The 10,094-nt window shown below is 37.9% G+C and overlaps 1 protein-coding gene across 1 annotated transcript; it reads left to right on the top strand.

Moving 5' to 3' along the window:
- Positions 1-5,147: 5,147 nt before the first annotated feature.
- On the top strand, positions 5,148-9,795 carry LOC104105620 (benzaldehyde dehydrogenase, mitochondrial-like). The gene is made up of 11 exons (XM_009613970.4): positions 5,148-5,316; positions 6,619-6,756; positions 6,853-6,995; positions 7,089-7,242; positions 7,333-7,562; positions 7,774-7,863; positions 8,473-8,646; positions 8,729-8,866; positions 8,989-9,126; positions 9,213-9,274; positions 9,356-9,795. Exons 1-11 carry the CDS (start codon positions 5,247-5,249, stop codon positions 9,627-9,629), a joined length of 1,611 nt encoding a protein of 536 aa, XP_009612265.1. The 5' UTR covers positions 5,148-5,246; the 3' UTR covers positions 9,630-9,795.
- Positions 9,796-10,094: the final 299 nt, after the last annotated feature.

The following is a 10,094-nucleotide window of genomic DNA, read 5'->3' as shown; positions in this document are numbered from 1 at the left end:
GATATTGTAACGATCCGGCCGATCGTTTTGAGGGTTAGAGCCCCTAACCCCAATTAACTGCTTTCCCCATATCTATTTCTGCTATTGTGACTTGCCGGGATAATTGGTTTTGAGTTTCAGAGTGTTTTGGGACACTTAGTCCCTAAATGAAAGCTTAAGCCTTAGAATTTGGACCGTAGTCGGAACTATATGAAGACGGTTTCGGAATAGAATTCCGTTGGTTCCGTTAGCTCGGTTAGGTGATTTTGGACTTAGGGGCATGTCCGGAATATGTTTTGGGGGCCCGCAGCTCATTTAGACTCGAAATGGCGAAAATCGAATTTTTGGAGATTTGGACCGGTAGTGGAAATTTTGATATCGGGGTCGGACTCTGATTTCGGAAGTTGGAGTAGGTCCGTAATGTTGAATATGATTTGTATCAAAATTTGAGGTCATTCAGACATAGTTTGATAGGTTTCGGCATCGGTTGTAGGAATTTGAAGTTTTAAGTTCTTTAAGTTTGAATTGGAAGGTGATTCGTGATTTTAGCGTTAGTTGATGTGATTTGAGGGCTCGACTAAGTTCGTATGGTGTTTTAAGATTGGTTGGTATGTTTGGTTGAGGTCCCGGGGGGCTCGGGTGAGTTTCAAGTTCTTAACGGATCAAAAGTTGGATTTGTGTTGCTGCTGAAGTCTTCAGGCATATGTTATTTTCGCACCTGCGGTGGAGAGACCGCAGGTGCGTGATCGCACGTGCAGAGAGGCAAGCACAGAAGCGGATTTGGGATGTGTGGTCAGGGGTCACAGGTGCGAAGGGAAATGTCGCATCTGTGATGCCCGCATGTGCGCTAAAGGACCCGCAGGTGAGGAGGAGATCGCCGAAGCGGACAATAGTCCGTAGGTGCGCACTCGCATGTGCGACCCTTTTTCTGCAGAAGCGGACCCAGCCCTCTTAAGTCGTTTCCGCACCTGCAAAGGAAATTCCGCAGGTGCGGCATCGCAGGTGTGACCCAAGGTCAGCATATGCGAAATAACTGGGCAGAAAAGGGGCAGATTCGAGGGTTTGAAGTTCACTTCACAAATTTGATTGAGAGCTCGGTAGAAGGCGGAATTTAGAGAGATTTTCGGATGAAGTTTTTGGGTAATGATTCTTAACTCCGTTATGGTTATATTCCACTAATCTATACTTGAATTCATTGTTTAAATTCGGATTTGGGGTGAAACATTGAGAAAAGTTCTTAGGCCGAATTTTAGGGTTTTGATCGAGATTTTGCAGTCGGATTTTAGTAAATTTGATATGGTTAGACTCGTGAGTGAATGAGCTTTCGTATTTTATGACTTTTACCCGATTCCGATAAGTGGGCCCCATAGGCCATTTTTGAGTTAAATTTTGAAATTTTCGTTAAATGTTGATTTCGTTAATTAGATGAGTCTATTATTGTTGTATTTATGATACGTAATTTCTTTTGGCTAGATTTGGGCCATTCAGAGCCGGATATTCGCGGGAAAGGCATTGTGACCGATTAATTGAGCTTGACTCGAGGTAAGTGGCTTGCCTAACTTTGTGTGGGGAAAATCCCCTTAAGATTTGAAACTATTGTGATATGTGAGTGTCGTGTACGTGAGGCGAAGAGTACGTACATGGGCTAGTTGTGGTAAAACCCGATTTTCTTACTAAGCAGCAATATTTTTTCCTGTTATTTTGAGTTATACCATTTTAATGAGTACTAATCTATTCTCATTCTTAATTGAGTTATCCCAATATGTGTAGCTATCATGTTTAGTCTAATACAACATGTCTACATATCTTAATTATTTATGTGAATTATGTGCAGCATGCTTAGTGAATTTCCTGCTTCTTCCCTGACTGGTACTTATTCTAAAATTGTAAAAATTTCGTGATGTAGTTGTATTTCTATAATTTGAGCTGCATATTTACCTTGGGACTACGGAACGGTATTCCGGGAGATCCCCCTGCACATTTACTTTGGGACTACGGAAAGGTATTCCGGGAGATCCCCCTGCATATTTACTTTGGGACTACGGAACGATATTCCGGGAGATCCCCCTGCACATTTACGTTTGGGACTACGAGACGGTATCTCGGGAGATCCCCTGTTGTGTTTCTGTGTACTAAGCTGTTACATTCTATGATTTCATTGTTGTTAAATTTCAGCCTTTATTTTATTGCAGTATTACACTTTATATTGCTTTATTATATATTTATCAGTAGGGCCTTGACTTGACCTCGTCACTACTCGACCGAGGTTAGGCTTGGCACTTACTGGGTACCGATTGTGGTGTACTCATGCTACTCTCTGCACATGTTTTTCGTGTGCAGATTCAGGTGCACCTTATCAGCCGCACTATCAGTGAGCCGGGACATCGTTGGAGACTTCAAGGTATATCTGCCGCGTCCGCAGACCTCGGAGTCCCCTTCTACTCTTTCTCATATTCATTATCTTCTGTATTTTTTTTTCTTGTTAGATTCTGATGTATATGGACACTAGATTTTTCCTTCTGTAGTTTGTGATTCACGATGTTCCGGGTTTTGGGATTTGTCGTGTATTTTTGAATAGTTGGTTAAATTTATATTTTTATTTCATTATTCCGCAAAAAATGTTAGGCTTACCTAGTTGTAGAGACTAGGTGTCGTCACGACGTCACACGGAGGGGAAATTAGGTCGTGACAGATATGATACATCAATAATGAACAATAGAGACTACGATAAAATAATCAAGTAAGCTGTGACTGAGTATAAAATAATAATTTAAGCTGATAATTCACATGTACACGACCTCTGTAGGTCCCAACAATACCAACATATAGCCTAAACATGGTTTCTAGCATGACTTATAGTCAACTTTTCACAACACATAAAGAGCACATAACTATCAACAAGTTATTCAACTTTACAGTTTCCACGGGACGGACCAAGTCACAATCCCCTCGGTGCACGCCCACACGCCCGTCACCTAACATGTGCGTCACCACCAAAATAATCACATGACATAAAAATCTGGGATTTCATACCCTCAGGACAAAATTTAAAACTGTTACTTACCTCAAGCCGTGAAATTCTTATTCTACAATGTCCTTCCCTCGTGAATTGGCCTCCAAATGCCTCAAATCTAGCCATAAATAATTCGTTTTAGTCAATAAAATTTATTGAAATTAATTCCATAAGAAAATATAAATTTTTCATAAAAATCCGAAATTTAGCTCAAAAATTGCCCGTGGGGCCCGCGTCTCGGAACCCGACAAAGTTACAAAATTCGAAAGCCCATTCAACCACGAGTCTACCCATATAAATTTTACCAAAATCCGACCTCAACTTGACCCTCAAATCTACAAATCTTATTTCCAACTTTCTAAGTTCAAATCTCCGATTTATACCTCAAAATTATATAATCTAGTCGGATTATTCGAGGATAATTCAATATTATGGAGTAGAAATGATCACAAGGGACTTACCTCAAGTTTTTCTTGAAAATCTAACAAAAATCGCCTCTCTTCAAGCTCCAATTTTCAAAAATGGCGAATGGGACGAAGTCCCTACTTTATAATTCTGCCCATACAGCCTCGGTCCTGCCTCGGTCTTGGCCTTCGATCGTGGTCCTCGATCTTGGGTCTCGATCCTGTGTCTCGATCTTGGGTCTCGATCCTGGGCCTCAATTCTGACCCTCGATCATGGCCTTCGACCCTGGCCTTCGATCATGGCCCTAGACCATGGGCTCGATCGTGGCTTCGATCCTGGTCCTCGACCCTGCCTTCGATCGTGGCCCTCGACCCTGGGCTCGATCGTGGCTTGATCCTGGTCCTCGACCCTTCCTTCGATCGTGGCTCTTGACCCTGGGCTCGATCATGGCTTGATTCTGAGCTCGATTTTTGGGCTCGCTTCTGGGCTCGATTTCTGGCAGAAGGAATGTCCAGCAGAAGGAAATTGCAGTAGCTGTAGTAGTTCAATTTTTGATCCGTTAACCATCCGAAACTCACCTGAGACCCTCGGGAGCTCAACCAAATATACCAACAAGTCCTAAAACATCATACGAATTTAGTCGAATCCTCAAATCACCTCAAACAACGCTAAAACCATGAATTACACCCCAATTCAAGCCTAATGAACTTTAAAATTTCTAATTTCTACAAATGACTCTGGGACCTATCAAATCACGTCCGATTGACCTCAAATTTTGCACACAAGTCATAAATGACATAATTGAGGTATTTTAATTTTTAGAATCAGATTCTGACTCCGATATCAAAAAGTCAACCCCCCGGTCAAACTTTCCAAAAATTCAACTTTCGGCATTTCAAGCCTAATTCCACCACGGACCTCCAAAAAATATTTCGGACACGCTCCTAAATCCAAAATCACCATACGGAGCTATTGGAATCATCAAAATTCAAATCTGAGATCGCTTACACATAATTCCATATCCGGTCCACTTTTCTAACTTAAATTATCAATTATGAGACTAAGTGTCTCATTACACTCTGAATTTCTTCCGGACCCGAACCAAATAACCCGGTAAGTCATAAAATAACTATAAAGCATAAATTGAGCAGTAAATGGGGGGAATGGGGTTATAATACTCAAAACGACCGGTCGGGTCGTTACATGCGGCCAACTTGATTTATGTAAATATTTAGTAAAAACGTGTAAAAAAAAAATATATAAATGTATTATATTTTTATAAATATTTAGTTAATATTAATAGTCATATTTATAAGGTATACCTAGGTTTGCCTAAGTACTAGGGTTACAAATTGACCAATAAAAAATTAGAAAATAAAAATAAATTATATACAAGATAATCGTATGTACAGTATAATTGTATGTACGTGTTTACAACAAAAAAGAGAGAAAAATATCAATATTAAATGTTTATGGAAAAGGTTGTATGTGTGCATCTTTTGAGTTTCTCTATGTATTGGGAAAAAATTAAAATTGAATTGATGAGAGAGATAATGCAAATTTTGAAAGTTAAACTTTGGGAGGGAAGAGTAACAATGACATTGACTTGGCATAAATAACCTAAGATACCCGTATGAATTTACTACGCTACCCCCATTTGGGCCATTGTGGCCAAAATCAGTGCGGTAGAACTGTAGAAGTACCTTTTCGAATTTGATAAGTCATACACTTGCCACCGTATGCGTGACACAACAAACTATTCATAGACTTTTCCTGTATATAAAGTTGCTATCTTTTATTGGTTCTTGAATACAGTGAGAAACTTTCATTTGCTCTACTTTTCATATTAATGGCGGCTCGTGTGTTTGCCTCGCGTCTCTCTCGCTCTTTCACATCCTCTTCTCATCTGCTTTCGAGGGGTATGTTTCTTTTTTTGAATCATGCGTTTTGTCATCTGAGATTTATTATATATTTTGTTCAATTCACTGTTTTCTCTTTCTTGGATTGGTTTTCTGTGTAAATGGATTTTGATACCTTTGTTTGATCATGATTCTATGATGTGCATTTCGAAATATGATGGGTTTTCGTTGAATACGTTTTCTTTGTGATCTACAATGAATTCTATGACCATGTTATATCATAAGCCCGGGATGCATAGTATTTCAAGATTTGGATTGGAAGTGTCAATTGGGATAAATTTTGGGATTAAATGTATCCCGTGTTTGTTTGAAGGTGGGATCAGTTATTCATGTTATAATCCTGGTATATCTAGGTTTGGTCGTTTGGTATGATGGATAAGCAAAATAATCCTTCCATAAAAATTTAGTACCGCCTTATCCTTTGTTTGGTGTCTAATCTTGAGATAGTTATCTCCGGATTAAAAATAATACCGGAATAACTTATATCTGTCAGAGGATAGAATAGTAATCCCAGGATAAGTTATCTCAGGATAAAGTAGTAAAATTGACAATCCCAGGATTAATACAATATATCAAATAGTCAATAAGAAATAATACTAGGATAACTAATCCTAGCAATAACTAATCCCAGCATAACTTGTCTTCAAACCAAACGACCCCTAAGTATTTTGGTAATAATGGGGTCGATCACTATGTTTTTACTTTGAGGTTGTTTTGAAATCAGGATGCTTAAAGATCTACTATTTTACAATCAAAGAAGACAACAACTTGCATCCACAACCTAGAAAGATCTACATGTTTAGTAAAATTAAACTCAATTAAGAAGGCATAAACCTTACTACATTTGTTCTTCAGAGCTGTAATATCATGATTTTCTTTCTCTGTAATAATGTATAGCCCTTTTCCATTTTGACCAATTAAATATTAAGCCATAATTCTTATTCCAATGGTTGAATATTGTACAAAGAGAAAGTCTTTATCAACAACCTTGTACTAATAAACTAGTCAAAGGCTGAATAATGATTAATGGATTTCTTTTTGGTAAAGAATCACTTGATAAAAAATTTGGTTGTTCTTGTAAATTGTAATGACTGCACAAAATGTGGTAAGTACTTTATACATCTTACATCCAAATACATGTCTGTCCCAAATTTCTGGTTGAACAAGAGATAAAGTTCCATTTGAAAAGGGATTAATACTCCTTTTCCCTATTAGATTTTTAGATGTTATACCTTCCCTCTATTTAGTTAGAGCTGGAGACATTTTACTGTATTATTCTGAGGAAAAAACTTTTTTGCTTAGGAAGTAAATCCTATCTGGGCAGAATAGCTGCTTATCAATACAGCACGGCGGCTGCTATTGAGGAACCGATCAAACCAGCTGTCAATGTGGAACATACTAAACTTTTTATCAATGGTCAATTTGTTGATGCTGCATCAGGTAAATATGTTGTCACACTAATAGAGTCTGTTCTCTTTTTTCATATCAACGTTGGCCATTTATTGTACAATGAAGCTAATTTTCTTGAGATTTTAGGAAAAACATTCCCGACTCTCGACCCCAGGACTGGGGAGGTAATTGCACATGTTGCTGAAGGTGATGCAGAAGATATAAATCGGGCAGTAGCTGCTGCTCGTAAGGCTTTTGACGAAGGACCATGGCCTAAAATGAATGCTTATGTATCGACTTCTTATCTCTCAGTTCTCTCTTACGCTATGTTAATACTTGTGCACGCGACATTACGCCTAATTCTCCATCTTTCATAACTGCAGGAAAGGTCAAAGATATTGCTACGCCTTGCTGATCTGATTGAAAAACATAATGATCAAATTGCAACGCTCGAGACTTGGGATACTGGGAAACCATATGAACAGGCTGCTAAGATTGAAGTACCAATGGTTGTACGTCTACTCCGTTATTATGCTGGTAAGTCAGAAAGCCAACTGAGGAAAGCAAGTATATCAAGACTTATTTCGCGTCCCTAAAAATATTAATGATCTCCTATTGGTTCTGCAGGCTGGGCAGATAAAATTCATGGTATGACTATTCCTGCCGATGGACCATATCATGTTCAGACGTTGCACGAACCAATTGGGGTTGCTGGTCAGATTATCCCATGGAATTTTCCTCTTCTCATGTTTTCTTGGAAGATTGGACCTGCTTTAGCTTGTGGGAATACTGTCGTGCTAAAGACAGCTGAGCAGACACCATTATCTGCATTCTATGTAGCACATCTGTTACAGGAGGTAGCATCCAAATTTCCATTACTTCTACTACTATAGTCACTAAAGTATTTCTTCTGTTTCCATGAGTTTAATCAGAAACTGAAGTATATACTAATTGAAGAGGAATTGCAACAACTCTTTTTCTTTTTAACACATTATTATTGGCTTATTGCTACTTTCTACAAGTTATCTATTGTATAGAATATCTTTAATACTTGGTCATTACTAACAGGCTGGGCTGCCTGAAGGTGTTTTGAATATCATTTCTGGTTTTGGTCCTACAGCTGGTGCTCCTCTTTGTTGTCATATGGACGTGGATAAGGTAAACTATTTAAGCTCTTCTTCAGTCCTATAGTCCACTCTGTGTAACAATCTGAAATTTGTGGCTTTTCAGCTTTTAATTCTCCACGAAAGTAATCTGGCAATAATTTGGTTGGACCGATTGCTAGACACTGCAACTACTACTCGTTCGTATTCAAGCACTGAACTCGTATTGCATTTGCGGCCATATCTTGCCAAAAACTAGTGGTGTCAAATGAGCTAATATTCCTCAATTTGATATTATTATTTTAAAAAAAATAAAAGAACAGTGAAGAGAACTTTGTTGCATGTTGTATCTGCAACTTTTGAAAAGATGAATTTTTATTCAATAATAAAGAAGGCAAATTTCATACATTTCATGTAGAAAATCCAGCCATCTTATAGTTTTGATCCCATTATGGAAGTCTAGAAATATTTAGTGTTATCAACACTCTCATTCTCTTATCCAATCATGGAATTGTATTAAGGGATTTTAGAGTTGACAGCAATTGCTTCTTTAGCGCACCGTGCTATTTTATGCAATTTATCCAAACTCAAAGTATTAGCATGAAAGTAGATACCAGTATGTTGCATTGGATTGGACACTGATTCACCTTTGTTTCATCGACAGCTTGCATTTACTGGATCAACAGATACAGGAAAAGCTATACTTTCATTGGCTGCTAAGAGTAATCTTAAGCCTGTGACTTTGGAACTTGGAGGGAAATCCCCATTTATTGTTTGTGAGGATGCTGATATTGATACGGCCGTTGAACAAGCTCACTTTGCTCTCTTCTTTAATCAGGTTATTTCCAATCTATACTTCTGCAAAAAGGTGTTGGTCAGGTTCATGGTAGATACTAACATCAATGTCATTTGTTCTAAAGGGGCAATGTTGCTGTGCTGGATCTCGGACTTATGTTCACGAGAAAGTTTATGATGAATTTCTGGAGAAGGCAAAGGCACGTGCCTTGAAACGCACAGTTGGTGATCCGTTTAAATCAGGCACTGAGCAGGGTCCTCAGGTATTAATGATCTCCTATATCTATTACTGATCGTGATCAAAATATTATCATGGAATATATGTCCTTCCTTTTAAGTCTTTTGTTGAGGTAATACTAAACCTAAGAGTTTCATGTCGCAACAGATTGATTCAAAACAGTTTCATAAGATCATGAATTACATTAGATCTGGTATCGATAGTGGAGCAACCCTTGAAACTGGAGGTGAGCGACTTGGTGAACGGGGATATTATATTAAGCCCACAGTTTTCTCTAACGTTAAGGTATATATATCAATTCACTTTAATAGACACAATTTCAGCATCAACATCCACATATTGTTATAACTAACAAATTGTACAATTCTCAGGACGATATGCTGATTGCACAAGATGAAATTTTTGGTCCAGTGCAGTCCATCTTAAAATTTAAGTATGTCTGAACGCCCTAATATATATGTAAACATAGCGCTTCGAAATAAATTTATTTATTACATGAATTTGTTCATTACAGGGATCTTGATGATGTGATACGGAGAGCTAATAACAGTCGGTATGGTCTAGCTGCTGGAGTATTTACACAGAACATTGACACTGCAAACACATTGACACGAGCCTTGAGAGTTGGGACGGTATGGGTTAATTGCTTTGATACCTTTGATGCTACAATTCCTTTTGGTGGCTATAAGATGAGTGGACACGGAAGAGAAAAGGGAGAATACAGTCTCAAGAATTACTTGCAAGTAAAGGCAGTTGTGACCCCATTGAAGAATCCTGCATGGTTATAAACATAATCCTGAGCAATTTTTACAAATAAAACTATATCAAGTTGCTTTATTTTATGATGCTGATGAAGATAAAATGTTGGTTTTATTTCAAACTTGCTACTATAGGCAAACTACATTTAATGTAAACAGACAGCATCGTTTATTGAATCATCATTTCTCTTTTATACATCCTCCTTGCATATATGTTTTATCTATCCCAATGAAGATCTAAACCATGAAGTAGAATCCATCTGCTAACGCTGTGATTTTTAGATATACTGGTCATGAAATTCTGTGAGAACTGAACAGCTTTTTAAGTTGTAGGGGAAGATATGTGAGAAATTATAAGAAAACTGCACATCCTACATACTTCAATTTGAGAAACATATCAAAAATACAAAAGTACATACAAACACAGGACTGAACATTGTGATGATATACTGTAGACCTACTAGAGACCTTAGTACATGGAATGGTTATAGAATA

The sequence above is a fragment of the Nicotiana tomentosiformis genome, chromosome 10, assembly GCF_000390325.3.
Source record: "Nicotiana tomentosiformis chromosome 10, ASM39032v3, whole genome shotgun sequence".
Lineage (NCBI taxonomy): Eukaryota > Viridiplantae > Streptophyta > Magnoliopsida > Solanales > Solanaceae > Nicotiana > Nicotiana tomentosiformis.
The sequence above is the reverse complement of the archived record's forward strand: the minus strand, read 5'-3'. Positions and strand labels throughout refer to the sequence as shown.